The following is a 15018-nucleotide window of genomic DNA, read 5'->3' on the forward strand; positions in this document are numbered from 1 at the left end:
ACCACTCAGCACTGTTCAGCAGTGTCTGAAGTCAATGGATTGGGGTAAAGCGGGAAACCCCATAATGAGCTCACATGGTGCGGGAAGGGATTTGTCCTCATGCTTCAGGGCATGAAGTGATCACCCCTGGAGGGATCAGGAAGGAACGACTCCTCTGTAGGCAGCATTGTACAAGTGACCAGGTGCATTATAGGTGGAATTTCCCCCCACTCACAGGGCTATTACAAGAAGCAGGACTTAACTGATGTATGTACCTTTGTTGTGGCCCTCTCCCCAGCAAATGAATTTCACCCCACGAGCAACATTTGCACCTTCAGAGGCATCGTTCTAGACTGTAGGCAGGATTCCAGGCTCCAGTCAATACAGCCGTTGCCTGAGCTAGAGTGGTAAATCTTTGCAAAGCGACTCCTTTTGTGTCACAAACAGATGATAAATGGCCACGACTCTCACTTTGATACCTTTCTGCGATGAAGGAAGCCAGTCTGTGTTTCATACAGATGAGACAGCTCTTTTCCTGGGGACACACTTCCCTCTGGTGGCTGACAAAGATGCAGCCGTGTTAGTCTGTATTCGACTAGAAAAAGAAAAGGAAGACTTGTGGCACCTTAGAGACTAACATTTATTTGAGCCTAAGCTTTCGTGAGCTACAGCTCACTTCATCAGATGCATGTGAAGTGAGCTGTAGCTCACTCAAAGCTTAGTCTCAAATAAATTGGTTAGTCTCTAAGGTGCCACAAGTCCTCCTTTTCTTTTTGCTAATAAAGATGGTTTCTTTGAGGCTCATTCCCTCCTGTTAGAGTCACCTAAGCGGAGGGAGTCACAGAATGGGGGTGGGGAACAGGGAGAGTATTTTTCAGTTCTCAGATTTTAACACGAGAAAGAGACGACCATGATAAAAATGTAATGAGGTGACGTGATTATGGTGCATAAATGCAGAGCAAGAACCAGTGACTCGAAGTTAAAGCCAGACAAATTCCAATTAGAAACAAGGCCCACATTTTTAACAATGAGGGTGATTAACCACTGGAACAAACTGCCAAGGGAAGTGGTGGATTCTTCATCTCTGGGGTTTTTAGATCAAGACTGGAGGCCTTTCTGCAAGGTCTGTCTTAGCCCAAGCCAAGGTTTGGGGCTCAATACAGGGATAAGTGGGTGAAATTTTCTGGCCCATGTTATACGGGAGGCCAGACTAGATCTAATGATCCATCTGGCCTTTAAATCTGTTAATCATGGTGGATGTTTACTAGCTCTGGGATCACCTTCTTCTTTTATACATTTTCTTACAGTAATTTAGTGCTCAGATTCCATTCCTGTTTAACCCCAGGACAGCTTAACCCTGTCACGGGTGTCTTGGAGAAAAATGGACCAGAGTTGGAAATTCCTGCTCCAAACTGCCCCAGATTTCCTGGCGTTTAGCTCCAGGGTTGTGGTTGGACCCATCTTGGAGAGCCTGTTTTCTTCTGTGGAGGGTCCTCTCCAGGCTCTGCTGGTGGCTAGAAGGGGAAAGTTGAAGCTGTCTGTAAGAGAAGATTATGGGCAGATGGATAAACAGGGAAAGGGAACTTGTAATGACCTGATCAGGAGCCGCTCTGGCAGCTGGTGCTCAAAGGGCTGTTACTCTGATGTGACAGGCTGCTCAGACACCCACTCAGATCCATCCTTGGTTGTTTTCACCACCGAGCGAGTAAAAAAGCTCCAAAATCTCCTGTTCCCCTGTCACGTTTCTCATTGTGCTGCTCCCAAGGCCATGGGGCTGTGCTTCTCTCGGCTCAGCCTGCTCGCTCTCTTGTCTCTGCTTCTCTCATCTGCAGATGAGCATGAGCAAGTTGGTTAAATCTTCACAGGGAGTCTGGGAAGGACACACTGGATCCAACGCACCAGAGAGAAGTTGCAAAGATTGAGGGGGTATGTGGCTAATATTTGAACCTTGCCATTCATAGTGGATACATTTTAACATGGGCCGAGTGACTGGCAAGAGTCCACCCCACGAGGGGTCAAAGAGAACATTGGCAGTTCCCTGGACAAGGCTGGTACCACTGGGATTAGGTGCATTCTCCATGGTGACCAGTGTCTCTAGGACTGCTCTGTGGTGACATAGAGCACATACGAATGCCTGGTCAAGACTAACCTGATTGTCAAACCTGGGCTGGGGAACTTCCACCTTGGTCCAGACCTGCCCAGATCTGTTGTTCTCAGGCCACGCTGCAATGTTCATCTACATTTCCAGATCCCATCACTCCTGTGGTTACTCAGTGATAGGGTAGATGTACTTGTAGTTACAGAGTTCAGCCAGTAGGGGTCTCCATGTGCCGAGTAAAGTTCCAGATAGGCTGTGATCCCTGGTAAACAAGAGAGACAAAGCTGGGATCGAGCCCTTGGCACAGCTGAAAAACTCAGCCCTGGGACAGCTCCAGCTGGCCTCTCAAAAACTGAGGCATCCAGAAATCAGTGGCCACCTTTGAAAATATGGCTGTTAGGTTTTGGGAAGCTGGAAACGTGCCAGGGCTGATACAGCAGCAAGAGGGAGGCACTGATTGTCTTGGAATCTGTTACACATGGAGGAGGAAGCCCATGTGAGAGAGGCCCGGTACAATACATTGTATCCCTGGAAGGGGCCCAGATGCCACAAGTGATGGACACAGGATAAGAACCTGTATAGAATTGAACCCAACTGGTTAATTACTTCCTGGATTTGGGCTGATGGCTCCATATTATCACATGGCTGTATTTTTAACACATTATGACAGTGATGACAAAGACACATTATCAGGCCAGATCCTCAGTGGGTGTAAATCACTGGTGCATCACTGATGTCAGTAGAGTGACATTGATTTACACCAGCTGAGGATCTGGTCCCCGGAGCTTTGGATAGGTGATTTTTTGCATTCATTATAAATTCAAATAAATAGCTGTATCTCCAGGCATTTTCTAAATCAATCCTCATATAGCACATCCCTGCTCCGCTAAAAAAGGAGCTGTTTATAGTGTTGTATTTTTATTTCTACTTTGCTCTAAGTCCAGGACATCACAGACCTGTCACAGATACATATTTCCCTCACTCTCTGCGTCTCTTCCCCCCCTGGTCACAGGAGCAGCTTTCAGTCCTTGTGGCTTAGAGGTGATTAGTGTGACTGTGTTATTGGCACTCTGAATCGCTGCGATTGTCTTGGTGACGGGTTGGATAGAAAACCCCAGAACATCTGAACTGCTGGAGCTCTCTGAGTCAGAGTGAAACCACGTTGCAGATGTTGAAGGAGGTGAAAGGAAAAGGCTAGGGAAATCTGTTTTGTTCTTAGCTCTGAAAGTCTCTCCTTCTTCATCCTCCTTTGTAATCTTGCAAGCTAAATGTTGCTGGGACCATTACTGCCACAGACTCCCTGTGTGACCTCAGAGAAGTCACTTCCCCCACCTCTGTGCCTCAGTTTCCGTGTGTGTAAAATGGGAATAAAAATGCTCACCAAAGTATTCAGGGCAGGCGGGCTGCGGCAAATTAAGTAATTCTGGCAAAAGCATTTTGGAGTCCTTTGGTCGAAGGGACTGGGACTCAGGACTCCTGGGTCCCATTCGTAACTCTGGCACTGACTTGCTGCATGATGTAAAGCAAATCACATCCCTATGTGCAAAATGGGAATGTTTCCCTTCCCGCCGGACTTGTGTGAAGGTCATTAATTAATATCCATAAAGAGCTTTGAAGTCCTCTGCTGGATGCAAATTATAATGATTTCAGCTGTTATTGTAGCTGAATGCAGCACAGGGACACTATTGATTGCTTCTAACTTACTTTTGACTCATGGAGGTTTCAACATAAGCGCTTCACAAGGACAGCCATTAATCATTTGTGAAACTCACAAGCCCACAAAGCTCAAACACAATGACAGTGTCCATTGCACTGAGGTGTTTTGCTCTCCTGCCTTCTCTTGGTGCAATGTCATGATGAACCCTTGAATAATAAAGACAATTAACACCAAACCTCAGTGGTTTAAATGTCCCAGCTAGTTCCTCAACTACCTACCACTTAGCGACAGTGTCTGCTGGTGGATGGGAGATTGGAAAAGATGCTTCTAAAATTGAAGGGTTTTTTAATTGTAGATACTTTATATTTTAAAAAATTAACTAACTTTAGTGTGATTGTTTTAGAATACAGGTAATGCAGGGGGGTTAGCTGGCCCATATTGGTAAAGGGATTTTAAGCTTTAATTGTATTGGTTACTGGTTGAAATCCAGGTTAGGCAAGTAAAGGTCAAAAGGGGTTCCCCATTTGACGGTTTTTGGGTGGCTTAGTGATAGATCTAAGCTAGCAAGTGTTGTGGAATAGATGCTCGCAGGTCCTGGCCAAGTACCATTAGTGCAGAGGTTCCTGCATAAGTGAGACAAGACGTTGATATCCTCTCTGATCATTGACAGGATTCTCCATCCTGCCAGAACGTCTCATGACCAAAACATCTTTCTACCGTGGGGCCGCTAGGCGGCAGAGCTAACCCACCTTCTACCGTGGGGCCGCTAGGCGGCAGAGCTAACCCACCTTCTACCGTGGGGCCGCTAGGCGGCAGAGCTAACCCACCTTCTACCGTGGGGCCGCTAGGCGGCAGAGCTAACCCACCTTCTACCGTGGGGCCGCTAGGCGGCAGAGCTAACCCACCTTCTACCGTGGGGCCGCTAGGCAGCAGAGCTAACCCTCTGATGGCGGAGGACTCTGCTGCCTTTAACCTAGGCCAGGAAGGCTTGCGGGTTTCAGTGTCTGCATACTATGGTGATGGGGGCTTTAAAAAGGGCAAGAGGAGGTTGCAAAGTAGCAGAGTTTAAACACTACGGTGGACAGGTGTGTGAGAGAGAAGCGGATGGGGGTGGGAGGATAGATGGAGACCCTGGATGGATGGATGGTACATGGACGTGTTCTCTGTAAAAGGAAATGTTTCTCCTTTCAGTTTTGTTCAGTGAATTTAGAGCTGCTTTGTGTTCCTCTCCTGTCTTGCACTGATCAGTTTGCGCCATGTGGGTGGCTATTTCACATGACATGTCAGCGCCCCTTCACCTGCTAGCGTGAGGGATGCCTGCGATGATCGGGGATCACGAGGCTGCTTAGACTCAAACAGGTCCCTAGCTGGCCTTCAGGGACCTTGGACCTGGGGCTGGATCTGTGAGTGCAGAGAGATGGGAAGGAGCAGGGTGGGTGAGAAAGCCCAGCACAGTGTGATGTGTGGGAGAGGCACAGCCCTGGGATGGGACAAAGCGAAAGAAGAATTCAACAGAAGTGAGGAAGGGAGCAGGGGAGGGAGAGCAGGGAGAGACCAGCTGGACACCGCCTCCTGGGAGGTGCTATGCTGGCGAGATGGAGGGGGAGGCTCTCAAGTTGTTGCTAAATAGACCATCCATTCTGAGCTACTGAAACTTACCCAGCGCAGAGGGGCGAGCACAACCCTTTGCAGTCTGCTGTGGGGCTCGAAGAGCTGTGTTGAATCAGGGTATCCATGGAGCTCAATCAGTGGGGAGGGTGGAGCAGCCTCATGCCACCTGTAGAGTCAGCAGAGCATGGGTGACATGGTCCAGGGAGGGGAGAGACAAGGAGGGTGGTGGTGAGGGAGATCCAGGAAGCTGAACACAAGGGAACAGATGGGCTTCACATGTAGGCTTCTGAATGAAGTGGGGATTCTGGGCTTGAGCCCTGTTGATGCTCAGGCCCCTTGAAACAGCTGCAGCGTGGGTGTGACTGTAACTGATGCTGTCTTCAAGGCCCCTTCATGCTGCCGGAGGGGTATGAAGGGGCCTCGGTTTCCCTGGGCTGGGAATCAGGCTGATGGACCCTGCAGGCCAGTAGTTGAATGTCTCAGCAAGACCACAGCTCTTGGCAACAAGAGACATGTTGCTGTTGTCAGGGAGATGTGGTTTTGACCTTGGTCCGGGCCAGCCTGTTCGTGCACAAAATACCCAGAGCTGTCACACAAGCATGATTGCAATGTACAGCCAAATGGGAGTTGGCTTTGATAACAAGGAATAGCTGCCTGTCTATCCGGCTACCCCCATACACACCCACCTATCCATCCCCATACACAGCGGCCTATCATCACCTTTCTAAAACACTCATCACTTACGCACCACGTTTTACCAGCCCTCAGCTCCATCCATGGCTTTCAAATCTCTCTCACTTGAACCCAGATGGAGGTGGCGTTCCGGAGCCACCGATCTCCCTAAGACTCTGGAGACAGATGTGTCCACGTGGGACCGTTTTCATTTTCACCTCCTCTCTGACCAGCTCGATTGCAGCCGTCATGCTCGTAGGTGCTGTGACCGCTTCAGCTCCCCCAAGCCCCGCCAAGTCAGGGCTGGCGAGTCCGTGGAGTTCTACCATCCCCACAGGAATCCTGGGCAAAGCTGCTCCATACGGGCAGACCCTCCCATGGAGGGTGCCCCCTTGTCTCACGCTGCCCCGTGGGGTTGGGGAAAACGAGGGCTTCCCCGTGAAGGGAGTGCTCTGTCCAGGAGACCATCCAGGCAGAAAGGGCGCTAGGGCCTGCCAAACACATGGATTTCCGAGCAGGGGCCCTTGTCCCTGCAGTGGGCGGCTGCCTGGGTTTGTGGTTAAGGCACATGCTGGGGAACGGTTTTGCGCTGGGCACCGCTAGGGCCAGTCACAAATCAGGCCTGTATGCTTCAGATCTGACGGCCAGGAGGGACCCGAGGTGGAGCTGCTGCCTAGCACAGTCCAGAGAATTCCACCCCGTCACCCTGCACGGAGCCCATGGCTTGTGTCTGGCTAAAGCGTCACTTCCAGAAAGGCTGGAGAGCTACTGGCCCGGGTCAGGGTGGGGGCTGCAGTTGCACTGACCCAGTGGGAATTCTGTGCAGGACCTTGAATTCCAGGTGCTCCCCGGTGCAGGGGCGGCATAAGAACATGGCTAACCCCCATTGGAGGAAGCAGCATGGGCCAGGGAGCCCTCCCCTTCCTCCTCCCCAGGGTAGCTGTTCTTGTGCTCAGGCCGGGGGAAGGGCAGCGACCGAGACCAGGGGTGAGTGGTTGAAAGGATGGGAGGCTCATTACGCTCCCCTTTCCGCTACAGTACCTGGTCAGGAGCCAGACCCCACCGGGCTCTCTGTGCCTCAGTTTCCCCACAGGTTGGCCATTTTGCAGATGGGGCTAAAGCTGCTGCTGTTCGTAAAGCGCTGCGGTGGGAGGGAGGCAAGGTGGACTGTTGCAAAGAGAGAATGACGTGTGAAGGAAGTAACACTGAGAGCTTGTGATCCAAGGGAGCTGCAGCTATGTAGAGTTGACTGTCATCTCAGTGCCTTCTTCAGCGGCGACGGGCGAAGCAAAGCTCCCAGGAGGCAAATCCCTCCTGCTGCGAGAGCATGGGCTGGGGCCGTGCTCAGCTCCCCCTGCTTGCTCTCCTGGCTCAGCCCTCCAAGCCCCAGGTGAGTGATGGGGCATTACGGCTGTGAGACATGTGGCAACCTCGTGCCAAGGGGAACCTTGGAAACCACAGCCCCTGTGCCCAGACTAATGCTGGTGCAAATCCAGAACCGCTCCATTGAGCTCAGCGACTCTGGCTTTACACCAGTGTAACTGAAAGCAGAATCTGGCCCAGCCTGTGTTGGGCTCCTTCCTTGCTCTGATAGCTGGTTCCCTGCCAGGAACAATTGCTGGGCCTAGCCCCCCATCCCCAAGCTCTGTGCCGGAGTTTGGTGAGATGTTTCTCTCCCCTGAGACTGGGGGGGGCGGGGGTGGTGTCACCAGGAGGCCATTCTGATCCCCAGAGCTTGATGGGAACAGAAATGGATATGTAAGTGTAACAAGGCGAGACTCACTCCTGCAGCGCCTCCCACTGGTCATCCAGGGAATTAGCTCACCAGCCTCTGCAGCGCCAGTGTCCCGCCTCTTGCTGGCCCCTGTGTCCCTCCTGGACCCCAATGCCCCTTTATCTGGGGGTTTCTGCCACAGCAGTATCCCCTCAGTCTTTGGGTCTCCTCTCCCCAGGGAACCCCCAAATCCCACCTTGCCTCAGCCTATGGGCTACTGCCTTTCACTGGGGCCAACTGCACTCTGTATAAGCCAGTCATCATAGGCAAGGCGGGGTGGGGGGTAGGACCTACTGTCTCTACCCAGCCCCAGGCTGCCCCTTTGCAGCCCCACACCCCAGGGAGTTTCCAGGTGGGAGCTCCCCAGCACTACCCCCCCCCTCAAGTTCCTGTTTAGCTTTCAGGCAGCTAGGTCCTTCCCTCTCTGCAGTTAGAGAGGGACTAGCTGAGTGCCTGGCTCACAGCCTTTTATAGGGCCCAGCTGCACCCTGATTAGGGCGTGGCCCAGCTGTGGCTGCTTCCCCAATCAGCCTGGGCTTTTCTCCCCACCCCACCCCTTTCCCAGGGCTGGCTTTAACCCTGTCAGGGCTGGAGTGGGTGACTACCCCTCTACAGTAGGGTATTGGGATTCTTGGGGGGGCGGGTGGAAAAGAGTAGCAGAGAGGGAGGATTGCCTAGTGGTTAGAGCACTAGCCTAGGAGATGGAAGTTCTGGGTGCAATTCCCTGCTCTGCCACACACTTGGGTGAGTCACTTAGGCGCTCAGTGCCTCAGTTTCCCCAGCTGTACAATGGGCATAATGGCACTGCCCTGCCTCACAGTGCGGGTTGGGAAGATAAAAACATGAATAATTGTGAGGTGCCCAAATGCTACGGTGATGGCTGCCCTAGAAACACCGAGGGTAAGTCTCTAGTGTCAGCTCTGAGGCCAAAACCAGACCCGGCAGCTGGGGATAGGGATGGACTCCCGTCAGTTTGTTCTCTCTGGCTTGTGCTGCAGCAAGTGGGGAAATCAGTGGCCACCCCCACCCTTGCCCCCCGCAACTTTGATCTCCTGGGCTCTGTTTCTCAGATCCTGGATTAACCCAAGCACTGACTCCCCGCCGCCAGGTGAATGGGATTCTGGGAGGATTGGTCGTGCTGTCTGTGGATCTATCCCCCGGGACAAAGGCAAAAGAAATCGAATGGAGTTTCAGTGCTGGGACAGGTGTGACGATCCAGCTGGCTGAGTTCAATGGAGGGAAGTTTGAGCGACACGATCCCAGCGACAGATTTCAGCAGGGGCTAGCAATGTACGTGACCTTGCTGAGGATCAAGGCTCTGGAGCTGGGCGATAGCGGAGTTTATGAGGCCCGGGTTAAGATCGTACCAGCAACTGTGGAAGATCAGGCCTTTCTTCTCGCGGTCTGTGGTAAGTGACTGTTTAAAACCGTGTTGAACTGAAGTTTGAACAAGTGAAATCATCTTTCAGGGCTGTTAATAAAAGCGTGTTCCTTCGCTTTTATTAAAAGGCCCCGTGGATAATAACTCCTGGCTTGTGTCCTGTGGAGGAAATACGTGCATTGGGGTTGGGTTTTCCCAGCCTGCACGAGGCAGGGAGGAGGATGTGCGGGAGGAAGGCTGTCACCCAGCCCTCAGTTCTGCATAACTGAGAACCTCCCTCCAGCCCTTGTGTGGGGCTGCTGGGTTTGTGCTGTGATGGCCCGGTTACGTGCACAGCTGCACGTTGTATGCTGGGTTCGTGCCGTGATGGCCCTGCTACCTGCATAGCGGTTCCCTGGCTCTCCTGTGCACAATTATCCCCTCTGTTGCGGATGCCATCCAAGCTAGCACAGTGGTGCTCACTGCTTGTGAACGAGTTGCAGCAAAGCACACCTCCAGGCAGCTGTCAGAGGGAGCCCCTGCTGTGCGTTTGGTGGAGGATGGAGCTCTCCAGGGGATTCAGATCTGATTCTCGTGAGGTGTCCCTGTATCTCTTAGCTGTGCCCCAAGAGTCACATCCCCTATTCACCCAGCTCTGCCCAGCCCCCTGCAAACCATTCATAGCCTTAGACTGTCTTGCATTGTCCCATCATTAGTGGCAGCCTCCCTGAGGCTCTGCTCATTTACATCAATGCCCCTTTACCCCACCCTGGCAGTGCAAAGGAGCCTTCAAGGGGTGTAAAGTGGGCCCATTGTAAGGCCCTTTTGTGCTGCCAGAGACATGGAAAGAGCCCTTATGATACATCTACACTGCAAAAAAAAAGAAAAGCCCAGGGCAGCCAGTCTCAGCGCTCGGGTCACCTGACTCAGAGCCCAGGTCATCTCACTCGGGCTCTTGAGGTTTGAGCTAGTGGCTAAAAATAGCAGTGTAGAACTTCCTGCTCGGGCCTGGAGCCCAGGCTCTAACGTCTGGCGATGGGAGCGGGTCTCAGAGCTCGAACTCCAGCCCATGCAGGAATGTCTCCACTGCTCCTTTGAGCACTCTAGCAGGCCCCCGGGTCAGCTGGCCTGGGCTCTGAGCTGCCAGGTGGTTGTTTTTTCCCCAGTGTAGATGCCTTCTGTGTCAATGAGAGTCAGGCCCCCAGAGTCTTTCATTCTCATTTTATTTCTTCTGAATGCAGAGCCCGTTCCAATGCCAAAGATATGGATTCACTCACTCTCCAGCACGACCGATGGGTGCAATGTCACTCTGCAGTGTCAGGCGTCTGGCAGGGAAGAAGTTAACGTCTCCTGGATGAGAGGGAACCCACCCCGAGGCCTGGGCGATTCTGAGCGGTACCAGCTGGCCCCTGATGGCAGGACCCTCCGCCTGTCTCTGCAGCCCAACCGCCCAAACTCTACCTTCACCTGCACGGCCAGCAACCCTGGGGACCAGAAGAGCATCTCTCCTGACCTGCAGAGCATCTGCCAAAGCGGAGGTGAGTTATCAGCCGGGCGTGTCTGTCTGCTCATTTACACCGGCTTTATGCTAGCCTAGCTTCTCTGGTCTCAGTGCTGCCACTCCTGATTTACAGCAGTGTAACTGAGTGGAGAACCAGGTCCCCGGACAGAGGAATAAATACACTGGCCGCAGCCCTGATTTTCGTTCATGTACGCCGCTAAAGCAGTGAGCAACTCTGGAATTTACTCCCACTTCCAGGCCCCTTTACTCTGCCAGTGCAAAGTAAAGGGGTCTTAGTGCAAATGTGGATTCAGGCTTGTCAGTCCAATCCCCCTGACTCTGTCTTTTCCCCATTGCAGGAGCGGCTCCCAGTCTTTGCCATTGGAGAGCCATTACTGTGGCTCTGTTCCTGGGATCAATGCCATTGTCCTTGTGAACCTGCTGCACAGAAAAACGCCCTAACGCTGGTGGTTGGGCTCGAACCTCGTACCGCAGACCCCTAATGAGAAGGTGTACGGGCCGACTGGGACTGCCGGGGAGGCGGGGGGAGCAGGCTATCAGGTGAAATCCTGGCCCTAGTGCAGTTTTGCCAATGACTTCTGTGGAGTCCGGATTTCACCCCCAGGTGTAGCTTGGTCCCCAGAATCTCCTGCTCATCGGAGAATATTCTGAGCAAGCTTTGTCTAAAGGAGATGTTTCTCCACGGTAAAGAGAAATAAAAGTACCGGATAGTTGAGAGTACTTTAATACTCAAGTATCGTGCTGAGTTGGGATTAGCAATGCAGTTACTGACCCACGCGTCTAGTGATACATATTCAAAGCCCTGCTCACTGATTGGCTGAAGTGGTTGGATTTCCATAATGACTCTAAGGTTCTCTCTCTAATGCAGCAGGTTTCAACCTGTGGTCTCTGCGGAGCTGTTCCAGGCATGGTGCAGGGAAGGCAAGGCGGACTCTGCATTCAGCCCACGGAAAGGGGCAGCTGACGGTCTGTCGAGCTAGGTACTTGAATGACCTCCACCGCTGAAGTACCTGCCAGGACTTGGAAACAGCCAGTACCATGGTCGGCATTACAGCGCTGCAGCAGGATGGCCTCACCACTGCAGTGTAGACGTACCCTGAGGGCCTTTTGCATCATTCTGGCCGCACCAAGTGGGTAGAATGAAAAGGGGTAGAAATTACAGTTACGTTCACTTTAAGGCTGCTCTAGGTTTCCAGGGCCATGTAAAGGGGCCTCATTGTCGATGTTTATGTGTAACCAAGGAAGTCGTTTACACCAGAATAAAGTCATTTCTCTTCCAGCATAGAGTCTCCACATGGGGTGTTATAACAGCGCAGACACAGTTCTGGTGTCAACTCCCCATGTAGACAAGCCCTTATCGCACAGCCGGTAGTTCCACTCTCGTCCTATATGCCGGAGATCCGTTGACTTGCATAGAACAGTGTTGTCTCCAATACAGTCTCTCCGTTGTGTTCTCCTCGGTAGCCCTCTGTGGAAGCCAGTGACTAATGTCTGTCACATGGGAACTCGTGCCTCCTTCCAGCCCATCAAGGGTGGAGACTGGGTCATGAGCGGCTCTCACATGGATTGACGGGACACGGCAGCTGCCGAATTTCCCCAGCCCCGTGCTGTCTTGTGCCCGTCACACTGGCAGCCCCCGGATGGAAACATGCTTGTTGTTTGGAACATGTTTTTCATTTCCTCTGAGCCGAACCCTGCTCCCCTGGAACCTGATGGGATCGAGATCTGCTCCTCCACTTGCAAATGCAGAGTGAGGGGCACAGCGGCTGCCCCTCGGCCTCGAGAGGCTGGCAGAGGCAAAACCGCTGAGCCTGGAGCAAGGTGGGAAGAGCACATTCCCATGCAAGGGCAGGGTTCGCACTGGATCTCATCCCCCTGCCCCACCTCTTCTCTGTTTGGGGCCCTCTAGGCCCTATTCACGCCTTACCCATTCGGTTTTGTTTTAACCCATTGTGTGCTGCAACTGTGGGTGAAATCCGGGCCCCAGGGATATCAACGGTGAAACTCCCACAGGCTCGCTAGGGGTGGGATTTCACCCAGGGAGGGCTCAGGTCCTGTAGGACAAGCTGCCTTCTGCATGAGACTCACTGATGGATATTGCAGCCGGTGGAGAAGCTGGAGAGCTCGGGGGGCTGGCAACGGGCCGCAGAGCTTTTCACGGGTAGGTTGCTGGTTCCAGACCAGGCAGCAGAGCCTCCCAACTGTTAACATCTGAGGCACTCATGCCCAGATTGTAAAAGGTATTTCGGTGTCTACCTCCCATTGAAATCAATGGAAGTTAAGAACCTAAACACCCGAGACTTAACCACCGATTCCTACTAGATACGCGTCTTTACAAGGGTAACTGACCCTTGGAACAATTTACTTAGGGATGTGGTGCTGTGTTTGAAGTCATTAAATTAAGACTGGCTGCATTTGTCCAAGACCCACTCTAGCTCACTCACAAGTTGGTCTCAGTGCAGGAACTACTGGGTGACCCTCTGGCTTTGCTACGCCGGAGGTCAGATTAGATGGCCACAGTCGTCCCTTTGGGCTGTACTGTCTAGGGTTCTGGATAGCTAGGCAATGATGGACACCCATCTTATTGGTGCTGTGTTTGTTTGTCTGTAAATTATGTATCACTATGAACTACCCCAGCTGCCCTCCTCCTGGGTCCAGCTTACTTGTTGGCATCACTGTAGGGGCAGGTGTTAGGGAGTGACTGCGCTGACATGGGAATAGAAGCCCCGTGGACCAGGTCAGGATGGGCGGTTTGGTCCAAACATGCACACGCCGAGATCTAACGACCCCAAAGAGAATTGTACCCGCATCAGCTGCCAGAAGGATGCCAACCCTCCCTTGATTGGTTTCTCTTCCTTCTAGAACAGTGCATTGCCTTTCTGAAGAATCAGGGGACATTTACTACATGCCATCCAGCCTCTCTATAAACTGCATTCCCCAGCTGTTTTGGAAGATGGTGGTTTCCACCCATTGGCTTCTAGCTTCATATCAGAAGCTTTCAGTTCCTCCTTCTCGCCAGTGGGTAAGGGCAAACTCTGCACAAGTTAGTCCCCAGATGTTCCATCCAGGAACCAGCCCCAGACAAATCAGAGTTTCTGTGAATTTGCTCAAGGTTCATGGCGGCCTCATGCGAAGCCACTGGGTTGTCCTGGATTCTTTGCTGTGAATATTTGGGCAGCTGCACAAGCTTATTTGGTGCCTAGATTTTATGCCAGCCCTCTGCTCCTGGGTGAATTTCACCCTAGGATTTGTAAGGTGCTTTGAGATTCTCCGGTGGAAGGTGCTCCAGCTGGGGAAGGGCTTAATTAGTCTTTTGGGAACAGGTGAATCATTTTCCTTGAATTTCCAGAACCGCTGAGAGCAGAACAGGAAACACCTGACATTTCCCCTCCCCCCACTTTGTCCTTCTGAAACAAAACAGCCTATTATGTCAACGCTCTTCCTTTGTTTTTTTGCCTGGAGCGATTTTTTTAAATCAAAAAATAATCTTTCCTTCTTGTTAGAAACACTTCCTTTCTTTCAGCCAGCTCTTTGCTACCGAGGGCCAGGATTATTATTAGCTAGTTTCTCCCCTCCTGGAAAATGTCAGCAGAAAGGGGGCGGAAATCCTTTTCAGCAGAAAACGGAGACATTTTTTGTTGGAGCCTGAAATACGTGTGGTCCTGGACTGGGAAAATATTTGTTCTTTGAGTTTCTCGGGGCTCTGATGAAAAACGTTTCTAGGATGGCAGATGCTTTCTGCCAAAATTTACATGGAGTCGAAAACCCAAATTCCAGCAAAAAAAGAGGAGTAGAAGGAAAACTTTCAACCAGCCCTGTTTAGTGTCCCCCTTTCATAGGGAAAATGAGGCAAAGCAACTGGCTCACAAATCATTGGCAGAATCAGGATTCGAACCCAGGAGCCCTGACTCAGGGTCAGATCCTCCAAGGTACGTAGGCACCTAACTGCTGTTGATTTTAAGGATCTGGGTCTCATTGCCTACTGCCTTATCCATTGGACACCCTTCCCCCCCAACCTCTTGTTAATACTGATGGTTCTATCTAGTCCAGTGTTTGGTCGTGCTGTGACCCCCTCCTTTTCATTATTGTCCTATTTACTGGCAGTGTTGCTGGATCACATCAGACCAGTGGGCTCGTTCATCCAGTATTGTTCCATAGGTCTGAATATCATCTGGGTGATGCCCGCATGTGGCCATCCTGTTTTTGGTGCTTGCCTCCCTCCATGGCTTCAGCAGCCAGCAACCTCCTTTGGTAAAAGCTGGGCCTGATGCTTTGTCTAAGCAGGAGAGTTTGGGCAGAGTGCTCCTTGCAGATACAAATTTGCAACGCTCCTAAGAGTTAATGG

At 51.9% G+C, this 15018-nt stretch overlaps 1 protein-coding gene across 1 annotated transcript; it reads left to right on the forward strand.

The window, feature by feature from the left end:
- Nucleotides 1-4680: 4680 nt before the first annotated feature.
- LOC140902491 (CD48 antigen) lies at nt 4681-11948 on the forward strand. Its single transcript, XM_078850572.1, has 5 exons — nt 4681-4750; nt 7228-7407; nt 8862-9200; nt 10393-10689; nt 11542-11948. The coding sequence occupies exons 1-5, from the start codon at nt 4681-4683 to the stop codon at nt 11676-11678; spliced, it is 1023 nt and encodes a 340-aa protein (XP_078706698.1). The 3' UTR covers nt 11679-11948.
- Nucleotides 11949-15018: the final 3070 nt, after the last annotated feature.

This window comes from Lepidochelys kempii, chromosome 24 (genome assembly GCF_965140285.1).
Source record: "Lepidochelys kempii isolate rLepKem1 chromosome 24, rLepKem1.hap1, whole genome shotgun sequence".
NCBI classification, from domain to species: Eukaryota; Metazoa; Chordata; order Testudines; family Cheloniidae; genus Lepidochelys; species Lepidochelys kempii.

Coding starts and splice junctions, on each gene's coding strand:
- LOC140902491 (XM_078850572.1), top strand. CDS start 4,681: ATGGCGGAGGACTCTGCTGCCTTTAACCTAGGCCAGGAAGGCTTGCGG. Junction 4,751..7,227: donor TTCAGTGTCTGCATACTATG/GTGATGGGGGCT, acceptor AGTAACACTGAG/AGCTTGTGATCCAAGGGAGC. Junction 9,201..10,392: donor CTTTCTTCTCGCGGTCTGTG/GTAAGTGACTGT, acceptor TTCTGAATGCAG/AGCCCGTTCCAATGCCAAAG.